The sequence below is a fragment of the Nilaparvata lugens genome, chromosome 2 (genome assembly GCF_014356525.2).
Source record: "Nilaparvata lugens isolate BPH chromosome 2, ASM1435652v1, whole genome shotgun sequence".
NCBI lineage: Eukaryota > Metazoa > Arthropoda > Insecta > Hemiptera > Delphacidae > Nilaparvata > Nilaparvata lugens.
Window position 1 is genome coordinate 85,792,550 of NC_052505.1, and position 14,624 is coordinate 85,807,173.

At 34.3% G+C, this 14,624-nt stretch overlaps 1 protein-coding gene across 4 annotated transcripts in view; it reads right to left on the reverse strand.

Annotated features, from left to right (window-relative positions):
* LOC111046304 (protein CEPU-1-like) overlaps positions 1-14,624 on the reverse strand; it is a 150,792-nt gene that overhangs the window by 24,657 nt on the left and 111,511 nt on the right. For all 4 annotated transcript variants that reach the window (XM_039421975.1, XM_039421973.1, XM_039421976.1 and 1 more), the window contains one exon: positions 7,543-7,704. In XM_039421975.1, coding sequence (XP_039277909.1) covers positions 7,543-7,704 — 162 coding nt within the window. The remainder of the gene's footprint in view (positions 1-7,542; positions 7,705-14,624) is intronic.

Sequence of the window (14,624 nt, forward strand, 5' to 3'; positions counted from 1 at the left end):
GAAAAAGAAATTCAAACTATTATAGGCATTGTTGATCATCGTAGATAGTAGGAGCATTATCAGGATTCTTGCTTGGACGATAGTTCTTTGTTTATATCTGAGAGGAAATATATTTGAATAATTTTTATCGCCATATTCAAAAATATACGTGATATAATACAATATAATAATATTATACCTTTTAATCATGAAATAGGATAAAGTTATGGTATAGACCAGAAAAGCCTTATAAATAAGACAAATCCTTGAGTTTCCATATTCAAAACATTTGACAGAGTATCCTGGAATGCTTTATGGAAGGAATTACGAGATAGGATTGTGGGAAGCTTGAGCACTGGAAGGGATATTATTGACCGAGCGAAGTGAGGTCTAAGATTCAAGTCGACGGTTTGGCATTTCTCTTAATGTTTAAATGTGTGTATGTTTATATGTTGCGCATTCATGGCGAAACGCGTTAATAGATTTTCATGAAATTTGACAGGTATGTTCCTTTTTTAATTGCGCGTCGAAGTATATACAAGGTTTTTGGGAATTTTGCATTTCAAGGATAATATAAAAGGAAAAAGGAGCCTCCTTCATATGTAAATATTAGAGTAAAAATCAGACTATAGAATTATTCATCATAAATCAGCTGACAAGTGATTACACAGATATGTGGAGAAGCCAGTCTATAGGTTCAATAGTTCAAGGTCTAAGGTCTATAGTTTCAATCAGGTACTTGTGGATGAGAATACTGCTTTAGGTCTACTGTTCACAGAACTACTAGTATAATTTTAAACTTCTTCTGAGTCAACCTCATATTGCAACCCGTATAGTACAATTGCTAGATATGTCAGACATATTCCATGATTTTATTGTAGAGAACATTTGGATATGTTTTAATACAGTAATTTAATAAGAGTTTAAACTGTGATAAATAATCATAGAAATAGGTTGATTGTAATATTGAAATCAGTTGTGAATGAACTTGCTATTCGACATTCTGCAGTGATGTACAATCTACGATATGTGATCAATGGAATGAGGGATAAAATACAGGATATAAGAAATGTATATTATCATAACTGGAAAAAAATTCACCATGACTGCATGGAAAGCTACCTGCTGCCATTGGAAATTGGGAAGAGTCATGGAACTCTAAGGTTTTTTCTATGTTGTGCTCATAAATTGAATTCTCCTAGTAAGAAACTCTTGTCATATTTTCAGATTTGATCGACAGGGTTCAGGAAATCATAATCAATAATTACAGAAAATGATGTGAGCTTCTGTAACAGGTGACTCGATTTTGGAATTCTCAACATCACGCAGAAAAATCGCCGCTGATATTAACAGCTTTTAGTCAGCTATAATCGAATCGCAATCAGTTTAGAGAGGAAAACTGGATAAATGACTGTTTGAAAAGTGAAAATCACGTTCATTTTTCTGACGATTTCGCCGCTTATTCGCTCATTTCACCCTCCACCTGCTAATAGAATTTGTCAACCGCTTTTCACCATCACGTACCGTCATAAATTCGTGAAGCTAATGCTGTTCGGAATACATTATATCGTATAACGAGCAATAATTCAGTATCTTGTTCCTAAAGCAAAGGCCTCCACGTGGCTTAACTCTCTGTGGTAAATCTAGTGTGAACCTGTTATCATTGTTTTCACCCTCCCAACAAAGTATGCTGCTTAATATGTTCAGGAGCAATTTGAGACATTTATGGCTCCATGATAGCAGCACGGATGAATAATGATATCCATGATAATATTAATGTATCATCAATTTTCTCTTAAACAATGAAATAAAGCGACTCAAATAGTGTTTTTCATACATTATTGGCTTGCAGTAACTCCCTTGCATAACTAGATCATTAACCAATAATAAATATCGGGACACCGAACTTCGCTCGTTATTTTTATCCTATACTATTAAATGAGAACTTCTCTTCATATGTTTAGATGTTTGTATTTCACCGGATCTCGAAAACGGCTCTAACGATTCTCACGAAATTCAGAACATACTAGGTTTATAATATAAAGATTCGATTGCACTAGGTCTCAACCCTGGGAAAACTGGCTGAATGACATTAAAAGGATAATTATTATTCAACCCTGGAAAAACATCTGATAATAATTATTTCGTCGTCTGGTGATGGAAGTGAGTGAGTTCATGTGTGTGGGACTGTGTCAAAATTATGACTCAGCTGTTGAACTTTTTTAATCATTCAATCAGGTACTTAGTGCCGGTTGCCAAAAAGTCAGGTTATTTTCAATCTTGATTAATTCCAGTAGATCCATCTTTTTGAAATGGTCTTCTCTGATTTGGTTCACGTGAAGGTAATCAGGATTCACTTTTTGTGTAGTTGAGAAGTTGATATTGTGGTAATTATTTACGCTGTGGCTACAGTTAGGCTAGTTACATACACATCGATTTTTGGTCGTACGATATTTTACCGCCCTTATAAATTCTATTAGATTGAACAGATGATTTCAAACATATGATGTTTGCCAAGTTCCGTTTAATCTGATAGAATTCATAGTGACGGCAAAATATCGTACGACCAAAAATCGATGTGTGTGTAACTAGCCTTACGGTAACCGTAACTCCATTCGCGTTCCGGTAAACACTTGCGCAGGCGCGGCTACCGCTATTTACATGTGCATTGTGGTGTTGATGGTTTTTGGTGACATGGTTATGATAACCTATCGTTTCAATGAAGTTAGTTAGAAATAAGTTAGTTAATAATGAAGTTAGTTAGTAACTTAGAAATCATAACCATGTGACCAAAAAACCACAAGCACCACAATGCTCATGTAAATAGCGGTAGCCGCGCATGCTCAAATGTTTACCGGAACTCGATACGAGCTACGGTTACCGTAACTGTAGCCACAGCGAATTATTTAATGAGGATTAAAATTTAACCGGCTTTTGTGCAACTGGTCCTTCGTGAGGGAAATTTTTGCATTCCTCTGGGAATTAATCTCAATTTACTGTGATCAGAAAGAAAAATTTCTGTATGAATGTTATTATAATTTTCTTCTTCCCTTATAACATTTTTTATGCTTTTGTACTCCAGATCGAAGCTCGGTCCCCGACATTTTATTGATAAACAGAACACAATTCTCTAAAATGATCATGTTTATATTTCACAGCTGGTAAAATGCCATCTTATGAATTTCGGGGATGCAATATTTTGATTTTTCACATACTCACTCGCTCACTCACTTTTTTACTATCCACAGCTATTTGAGCCAAGGATGAATTATCCTTTTAATATCGTTCAGCAAGTTTTCCCAAGGATGAGACCTAATGCAATCGAAGTTTTATATCACAAACCTACTATGTTCCAAATTTCGTGAAAATCGTTGGAGCCGTTTTCGAGATCCGTTGAACATAAATAACCACATTTATAAATATGAATATAAAATACAGAAATTGCTCGCTTAATATAGTAGGATTATATAATTAGATTAGAAAAAGGGTTATTAGAAGTAATGACAATTTTTCACGTATTTCTCTATTATGAAATCTGGTTAAGATTGAGATCAAAAACTTTTGAGCACATTTATAGGGGAGTTCAAAGTATTAAGCCCCGCACACACACATCGATTTTTGTTCGTACGATATTTTGCCGTCCTTATGAATTCTATCAGATTGAACGGAACTTGACAAACATCATCTGTTTAGAATTATCTGTTTAATCTAATAGGATTTTTAAGGACGGCAAAATACCGTACGAACAAAATCGATGTGTGTGTGCGGGGCTTAATACTTTGAGCTCCCCTATAAATGTGCTGAAAAGTTTTTGATCTCAACCTCAACCATATTCTATAGTTGAGAAATACCTAAAAAATTGTGATTAATTCTAAATAACCCTTTTTCCAATGTAATTGTATATTTATTATTAATAGTTAATGATCGATGTATGCAAGGGAGTTCCTGCAAGCCAATAATGCATTAAAAACACTATTCTGATCAAAAAACTGTTCAAAACTGAATTTGCATTATTGTTTTGTGTTCCAAGCTCAAGACTCTAAAGCATTATTCTTTTATGTTCTACTGTACAATCAACAACTTAGATCAACAATATCAGCCGATCTCATCAAGTTATTACTTTCACTATAACACAGGAGGGTTCAAGCCTGGACTTTCACACCCAGTCATAACTGATCCAGATAATTTCCCTGCACTCATGATAAACATTCGTTTCATCTCATACGTACCTACAAATGTACCTTTAGTACCTTCATAGAGTAAGGAAACGATATTTTTATAAGAAACTATATTTTTTGAAAATAAACTAAAGATTATTCATCTCTGGTACCTTCTTCTCAAAGAAACTATATTTTTGGAAATAGACTAAATATTATTTATCTCTGGTACCCTCTTCTCATCTGTACCTTTATCTTACAGTCATGCAGTTTATTCCTCATTTCATTTCATTTAGCATCTCAATCCCTTGGAATTGAGCTCTGGCAACAATATCCTATGCTACTATAGTAGGGCCACGTTATAATGGCAGTGTTTGATTGGCAATTGTATTGATATCCTTGTCTCTCACTCAACAAAGCGGATAACGCTATCTCCCTCTCGCTTTGCTCTGTTGCCAGATCGTTTTTCAACAATGTGGAATTAATAATTAATTAAGAAAATATTTCATCTTGGTTATGAAAATTCATTATGAAATTATTGGAAAATAAAATATCTTGCTTAATAAGATATAATTTGATTATTTTAAATGAGAATGAACTGGCTGTGAATAATGGCTGTGCAAAGGCTAAAAATAGACTTTCGACTCGTGATATTTTACAAAGCTTTTCGATTTGTATATCATCAAGCTATCAAATTGAAAGAGTTTTCGCAGAAAAACATTTTTTTCGATCATTACTTTTTGAGATATGAGCGCTCGAAGTTTGAATTTTTGGTCAGAACATTTCAAATTCGGTAAGAGATAAATTCACGAGAATCAGACGATGGATTATTCATGGTATTGTTCATCTAGTAAAACAAAAATTTTCTAAAAATATCAATTTTTGAAAAAGTTATTCAATTTACCAAAAATAACTCAACTAAAAGTTATTTTTGGTTATTTTCAGTAAACTATCTCAAAAATTGATATTTTCAGAAAATTTTTGTTTTACTAGATCAAAAATACCATGAAGAATCTATCCTCTGAATCTCATAGATTTATCTCTTACCGAATTTGAAATGTTCTGTCCCAAAAATTTAAACTTCGGGCGCTCATATCTCAAAAAGTAATGATCGGAAAAAGATGTTTTCCTGAGAAAACTTTATCATTTTGATAGCTTGATGAAATAAAAATCGAAAAACTTTGAAAAATATCACGAGTAGAAAGTTTATTTTTAGCCTTTGCACAGCCTCAATATTACATCAATAAACCTGTATCAGCTACCGTCTATAGAAGGCATTGACAAGACTGAGGATCGGCAACGTTGTTCTCCTATCTTTCTCCACTGCCATTATAACGTGGAACTCACTATTTACGCAGTGCAACTCCTTTTTATCAGTAGAACTAGAGCGGTGAAGCTCACCAACATTACTACCACTGTGTGTGAGACCACCACCAACACTAACACAGAAGCGATTGAAATTCACCACCAACCCAAATTCAAACTCAATGGTTTATATGTGAACGTTATCATATGAGCACTAATGATGAATGTATCATTCACTTGAAGTGAATTAGTCGACCGCTGTCTTGTCAATAATTCAACATTGTTATTCATGGTGTGTAGGCTACTAAAATAGCGCGATTATCATTTCAATATCCTCGATCGTTTCTAACAAGTTGTCGAAATTCGGCTCATCAAATGGTTGACTGGGAGCGTGGAAACGTGTGCTGAGTTGATGATGTCGTTGGGTGGAGTCTTGTTTGGTGCCATTAGTCAACGGCGCCCATGCCGATGCTGGAGGCACTCACTGAGTTGGTACGTGACGCATTATATGGTGAACATCATTACCGATGCATAGCCGTAGCCACTGCTGCACAGTTTCGATAATGTAGCTGACGATCGCTAATGAATTGTTTAAAATTTGTTGGTTGCTGGTGGTCCCCGGTGATCACAACTGCTCCTGAATAATTTATTAACCTACAAATTCCGCAAAAACCATTAGAGACGTCCCAGAAGTGGCGTGGAAACAAACAAAATCGAAAAATGCTTCATATGGCAATTAGCGAGCAAAGCTGGTCCCCATCGTATTTCAATGGAGAGCTGTCAATTTTAACTCATTATCAAAATATATGCAGCAAAAAAGAGATGAAATCTGTGAAATGACAGGTCTCTCATTATAGACTGTTTGAATGACGCTTTGCTAGTATGCAAATCTCTAATTGAAACTATGATAAGTTGCATTCTAATTGGATATCATATTTTTGTATGTGTTGGTTGTGTTTACGAATTTACAATTCATACATAATTATACTCCCACAGTACTCAACATAAAACATGCTCAAATTACTTGTAATTACTATGATTTATGTTTCCTAATGACTATGTCTATTGCGATATGTGTTTAATGGCAATAAAGAATTCTATTCTATCCTGTTCTACTCTTGTGGGCATTTTAAGCTGAATCATTATCCACTAGTACAACAATCATCACTCTCATTATGATAGAATACAATATCTATGAATGGGGTATTTTGATAAATCTCTGAAACCTACTACTTTCTACGGAGTTGTAAGAAAATATATTTTCCAATAAAAAAAAAGTATATTTCCAGTTAATTCCAGTAAAGTTAATTTCCAGTTTGGTTTTGTGTTGAACGAAATCAAAGATATTCGTGCAAAGCTAAGATGAACGGAATATTTTTCCCCCACCCTGTCAAAAATCTCATTCTTCATGAAAAGAATTATGACGATTTCCCTTGAAGTTGAGAAATTCTCAAACCTGGATATTGGTGGGGACTGGTGATTGTGAAGCCTGTGTGATAGAGGGAGAGACGTTGCTTTTCAAAGTCTAATATTAGTAGAAACCACATACATATTGAACTCATCGGATGAATCAAAACCTTCACTTGATGAATCACTACAGAAGTCTAGATAATCTTCTAATAGTCTAGAAGTCTTCTAGGAACTGTACATTTGAATAAACAGCTTTCCATGATTGTGGACGTGAAGGTCCAGGTAATATCAAAAACGACTCTGATGAATTTCCATGTTACCTCAAAGTTGAGACAGAGATTGAACTGAAAATAATCAGTTAGAATCCAATCAAACACACTGCAATGTTGATAAAACTAGTGTAGTGTTTCAAGTAGTATGGCACTGGCTCTTTTAATGCGAATGTAATTTGTAATCTCACAAATAGATGTATGGATAGATAATTGCCTCCATTTTCCACACTTTTAAATAATAAAAGGGATTGTGGGCGAAGTTGAGGCAATAAGAGCCCCCTCTTCCACTTGATTCAAAATTTGTGTTGCTGATGAAAAATATCAAGTAAAAATACTTCAAGAATATCTATAATGCTTTAGACAAACGTTTATTGGTGGAGATTTCCAGAAACATGAGAATTTTATTTTTGATAACTCACCTGACACTCATAGGTGCCATTGTCGCGTTTCTGCAGGTACTTGATCTGCAGAGTCCAGTCATCAGTGCCCTCTGCATGGAGCACCTGGAACCTCTCATCGTTTGTGTAGGTGAACACACCCGATGTGAGAATATGCCAATCTCTTCTTCTCACCCATGAAATCTGAAACAAAAAAATATCAAATCCTAATTAACGCTAATGAATGATGTTTCACAATCTTAGAGGGAAGAAAGCAGAACATTATGTTCCAAAATGTACAGATATTCAATTTAAAACAGGACACAACCATAGAGAAACGATAGCATAAGTAGATATCCCATGGTATAGGGCGTTTATGTCGCAACTTTTACTGTTATCCCAAGCCGATAGCTCACGTAGTTCTTTCTCATGCAGCTGAGTGACGCTGGTAGTCTCTCAAATTGTTGCGTTCATACACTATCACCCCAACAAAACAGTAAAAATAGACAATAATCGACAGTAATCGGCTTGCAATAACAGTAAAAGTTGCGACATAGATTCCCTATACCATGGGATATCTACTCACGCTATTGTTTCTCTATGACACAACTTATAGTTCAGTGTGTGAATAACGATTTATTGGAAGAAGTCAAGGCTTGATAGACTAGGGGATCGTGGTGGACACAGTCCTGCTGAAATTACCCTCACATCAAAAAAATCCTGTAGCATATTTTTGTGACAACGTTTGAATGTAAATGCTTCACCTCCACTAGATTAACTGCTATGAACAAGGAATAAAAAGCTATCCCCACTTCAGTTCCATTTATACAATCATTAGAGGCTGAATTTTATCCGTTCCCCACAAATATATGCATTTTTCTAAATAAATAATTCATTCTTGCTAATGAGCAACGTGTTCTGTTTTAAATTGATCACTGTAGTAAATTCATCAGTATTTCTCGAAATGATAAAAAAGGTCATCTATTTTATTTTTACAAGAATACAGGCACAGGGACAGAAAAACTGTATTTTTTTCACTATTTCTCTCCAAAATTGAAATAACTTGGTTCTGATGATATAGAATAAGTTGTTAGATGTACAAGTTAAATACAGATGAAGTTATACTATACATGACTGTTCGATTCGATTTTCAAGTGGAATATAATGGTTATGGAACCGAGAACGCTAGCAAGCGAGCTCTGATGAAATTGCAGAAACAGAATCGGTAGATTGAATCTCCTACCCTCACTGTATTTTAAAGCTGAATGGCCTGTCACATAAACGCACGCTCACATGCTCTCATTCTATTCAAATCGCCTTCCAAAGCTTGATTTCACTCGATCGATCACTCTGTCAACCATTAGCTTTCCATTCATTCAAAAAAATGAATCAACGTTACATTAGTTGCTCAGAATACATCATAGATATATTGAGCTGGCTATCAAATAGATGTAATCAGAATAGCGAACAGCCAACAATACCACTTTATTTTTTCCATTCCCAACGTACTAGTTAATCTACGTGAATAGGTGCGTTCATACTATACCCATGTAGGCTGTAATGACAAATTTGATATCCTATTTTTGAAAAACAAGTCACTGTCGATATTGTAGAACCGTTCCATAATGAGAATACCGTTCCAAATGTGACCTGTGTGGTCACGAAAACATGGTCCTGTACCAAATAAAACTGTAGAATTTGACAATATATGTGTTTTTTATTTCATCTTGTTATTGATTAGTAAAAATAATTCATTGTTACTGATATTGTTGAAGCTGGTCACCTTCAACACCTACATTCCTTTCAAGTAATCTTCCAGAACTATCAGAGTTCAATATACATTCATGAATTGATTCCAAATGATTGATTATTCTTTAACACCATCTATTTGAAAAACATATCGTTTAACTATATTCTTATGGTAAATATTCTAAACATAGACAATCTAATATGTAATGTTATATTCAATGTGTATATTGTGACGTATCGGGAAGTAGGCTTTTACAATTTTATTACGTTAAAAGAAAACAATTAATATCACCATTCATAACCAAGTTATAATTTTTTGTAAATATTGGGGGCTCCACCACTTCCCAGATGGGAAGAGGAGTTACAAAGGAGATACATAGCTGAAGAGCAGATATTTTAAAGAAATGAAAAGAAGAAATCATTCTAAGGAATACAAAATTTATTGGTTTACAATATTTAAAAAGAAATAAATTTGAAATGTTTAGTTTAAAAAGTTATATAATTTAGGCTATGTAGAAAAGGGAAACAGATTATTATCGAACAAGTCTTTATTTATCTTATATAAAAAGGAGTTTCTATTTATTTCAATTCGATTAATTTCTGATAATTATTTATTCAAGATTATGAGGATTTTCCTCTTAGTTGAAATATTCTACATGTCATTTATTATTTTTAAATTCCCATAAGAAAGAAAAAGAACATGACATTATTATTTTATAAGTACTAAAATGATGAATAATTAATTGAGTACGATACCAATCCCCTTTATGATGACCATTTCGTCAGCTTTGGCTGGAAGGTGAGGTCTAGAGGAAGGTCCAGGTCCTGGCCAGTCAGAGTCTTTGGATGTTCGCGAGGAGCGGCACAAAAAGAGACTCACTCGAAAAAAGTGGGAAAATCTTATATGAAAATGCCGGCTGGTGGGGAGACTGGAAAGTTCCACCACTCTGAAGCTCTGCGATTTTTCATTCAGTCAGCGCAATTTGGCTTTCTAGTGATCCTGATTTTACTATTGAAAATTGAAAAGGAAAATGAATTTAAATTTTGATGTGCTTGAAGAGCTGTCAAAACCCATGGTTTATGACAATATGGTGAATATTCTACACATATACAATACATATGTAATGGTGTATTCAATGTGCATGTAATATGTATGTCAGCATGTGCAAAACTGTTCAATTATTCACTCTATAAGAAATAATTTCAAAGCTAGTGATTAGACTCTATTCAGGAAATCATTCCATATTTTCTAGGAGTTTTCCCTCAAACGGAAGTTTCATGAGAATTCCTGTTTGACCCAATTTTATCACGAATAATCCCATCCATTTTCATAAGCTACATCTTAAAGTGCACAGCACTCAACTAAATTATTACAAGGAACATAAGTTTGTTGCAATAGGGAAGTTTAATTTGTGTTTTTCATCGACCATATCCAATCTCTCCGGGGTCAAGGTGATTGAAGCCAAGAAGATCACGATGATAATGATCGATCTCTCAACTTGTGAACTCTTTTCCAACTTTTTCCCAGCAATTTCCAGTTCCTAGAAGGTTAGAGAGTTCTCAAACTACTTCTGAAAGTTGACTGAGAAGTGAGGAGAATTCTTTGGGAAAAGGGAGATGGAAAGAGTGATAGTCCTCGCGTTTGACGTTGCTTAACTTGTGTGATTTGTTTGTTTTTCGACTCTCATACTCGCTGTCTCAGTTCATATTCCTGTTGCTGTCTGGTCTCCAGGAAATAAACATTTCACACAACGAGACTTGGACTTGAAGCATCTCGGCTGTTGGATGTTGGCGCTCGGCAGCCTCAGATACTTCAGCAAACATGCGAGCAAGACTTTTCCATTAATGTAATGCACTCTCTCATTTCATAGCATGAATTCAGACTCCGGCATCATCCTTCGTCTGACTGCTTGCTGCCTCGCATTAGAAATGAGACGTTTTTCTAGATTCGCCCGGCCTGGAGGCAGATAGATCCAAACAATGGCGGAGAGCAATGAGCGAGACAGTTGCACAAGTCGTTTTTCCTGGCGCTCTACGCACTGAAATATCATTATTCAGGCGTTCTCCTAACGATCTCCATCACTCACAACTTCCACTGCTAGATAAGACTCAATTTAGGATCTCGATACTGACATGCTAGTTCATTCATTGTTGTCTGCTGTGTAATAATCATGTCTCCCTAATATTTCAAACTCCTGAAGACTTATTATTCTAAATATTCTAAGCGGAGTTGGCGTGTTTCGAATGAGAAAAGATAATAATCTTATTCTTCATCATTTGGATGATTTATGACTAAACTTCCCACACATGCTCCAAAATACTATGCAATAAGATTGATCATGAGAATTCTATGATCGATTTTTGAAAGGAAAATGAGTTTCACACTTCAAATCCTCAAACATTCCTCCATTAAAGCCAGTGAATCATAGTTGTTCAATACTCTTACTGTCTCTCTCTCTCTCCCTCTCTCCCTCGACTCTTTAAACTTAACTTATCAGTTGGGTAATATTGAAATATTCCCCATCTTGGTGGACAGTTCAGATTTGTTACAATGAGTGGCTTGAGACTATGAAAGCCAGTTTTCATACTCATATGAAAAATGCTTCTTCGTGTAGACTGTAGAGTAATGTACATTTGATAATTTTGCTATAGGAATTATTTTTGAAATCAATATAGCTTGTAAAAAAACACTTAGTCGGCATGTAAATGATAAAATTTCCCAGTTATAATATATCATACCTTTCTATGAATAAGATAAGTATGTCTATCCTTATCTATTGGTCCATTGCAATGGACTACCTTCTATAAAAGTCGATAGTGCTTTGTAGAAAACCCCATTATTACTTGTACTTGATGTACTCAAGTTCAGTGTAACATTTTAAGTAATGAAAAACTTATGAATTCCTTTCAATATAAGTTGATAACTATCATCAAACGAGTTATATCGCTGATATAGTTATATAGTTGATCTTTGACGAAAACAACATTGGAAAGAGTGGAGCCACAGATTATGAACACGTACGATTTTTTGCCGTCCCCATGGATTCTATCAGGATTCAAATAGGATTTATGAAGACGGTAAAAATTGTACGAACAAAAGTCGATGTGTGTGTAACTGGCATAAGAGTATCAAATTACAAACGTACAAATACGTACGTTCATTGCAATTACGTAATATATATATATTATGTAACAGAGTATTATTTTGTGATATTTTTGTATGAACGATGTCCATGTATTTTTTGTCAAAATATTCAAAGACAACAAGGAGTAATTATTATTAAACGAAAATCCAATTAAAATTAAATGCTGTAAATCACCCCGAAGACTTCTGCTACTGTGAATATTGATATCAGGGTAAACAGCCATATGGATAATAATAATTCAAATTACATTATTATTATAAGCCATAAATGAAAATTCGATGAGCGCTACTATTCAAGAATAGTATCAACTATAATAGTAACTTTTCATGATCCCGGGAATGAAGAGTGATTATTATCAACATATCATCATCATTAAATAATAGGATCCTTCCACTGAATACAAAATAAACCAGCACTTGGATTTCAGGTGAGTTATAATACCATATATTATATTATATCTTATTTCCATAAAACATCGAATTCTAATATTCAATTATAAAATTCTATAAACAATTCTTTGATTATAAATTAATTCATTCATAACTATGTGGACATTTCCAGCGCTCAACGCGCATTTACAGCGCATACTTCTGATCCGAAGTATCCAAAATGTGAACTCTCTATATAATTTAATGAAAATAGTGACCAGAGAAAGATGAATTTCAAAATCTCCCTGGTAAGTGGATTCATATTATGTTGAGAAATTTATCCACAGTTAAACTTCACCATGAATATATTGAGTAAAATCATTTGCTTTATCGTTGTTTCTGAGAATCTACATAACGACTTCTTTCGAACTTCTAGAAAATTGATGGAAATACGTCTCGATAAAGTCAAAGCTTTAATATCAAGAGGAGAATCAAAACTTTTGAAACTTGTGTGGGCGAATTGAGTAGTGTTTAAATGATGAAAGAGGGAAAGAGAGGAAGACAGAGAGAGGGAAAAAGAGAGAGAGGATTGAATTGCTACCTTTATTTGAATAGAGAGAGAGAAAGTCAGAGAGAGAGAGAGAGAGATGTTTCCAGGTTTATTCGAACGTGATATCGAACTCTGAAAGAGGATTATTTTCATTTTAATTTTAAGAGACTGGCAGGGTCTTTCAGCTCACTCATAATTTACACATTACTCTTTAGAGGATCAGTTTTTGAAGCTGCACTTCATCTGCCTTCCTTTTTATTACTTATTTGTAATCTCATCAAGGATAATGAGGGCGATGTTATTTCTCCTTGAAATACAAATAAGATATACGAAATGAAAGTTTTGTTTATGAAGATTCGTTCCCTGAGGCAATGATTTCAGCACAAAAACCATAATATCATAATACGTATTATGCATTATTTGTCTATTACCGTATTCTATTTGTCTATATGGGTTGAGCTCAGTTACGGTTCATAATCTGTGGCTCCACTCTTTCCAATATTGTTTTCGTCAAAGATTAATACAACTCGTTTGATATAGTATATTTCGCACCTAGAGCAGAAAATGAGATTTTTCCGGCTCGAAATCGGTTTTCAAAAAAGATAGAAAGCCGGAAAATAGTTATTTGTATATCTAGAGTGAAAAGTACGACTTTTTTCCCTGAGGGAAAAGTTTGAAGCCCGAGGCGAAGCCGAGGGCAACAATTTTCCTGAGGGAGAAAAAGTATTTTTCACTCGTGATGTACACAACATTTTTCCTCCATCTACATTTTTTATAGAAACTGCAAATAAAATCATTTTAATAACTTACGTATTGGTGACAATGTTTCCTAACAACATAACCTAAAATCTAAAACTTTAAAACCGGCCGTCTGATTGGCACTGCCGATTGCGCTATCTATCGGCTAAAGTTGTAACAATTATATCAGCTGGGTGTTTACCAAAAATGGCTGACTCCAGATCACGCGGTTCAGATTTGAATTGCAGATCAAAAATATTTGTTGGCTGGTATTTTGAATAGAATAAGATATTTTAAAAATTGTATAAATTTTATCGTCTACTAATATTAAGAATATAATATCATACAAACATATATTTCATGAGTTGATCAAATTTCTGGTTGTAGTATTGAATTCAGTTGACTCAATTACAGACACCTCTTTATGCTTTCTCATCTGAGCTTAGACCTTCTAACCTATTATAATGTAAGTTTTTAAAATAGAGATGCTTCCCATGTTATTTAAATGGAGTCACTTTTACTCCCTAGGGAGTTTTTCTGTTTTTTACTACCGAGAGCGAAAAAGTGACACTT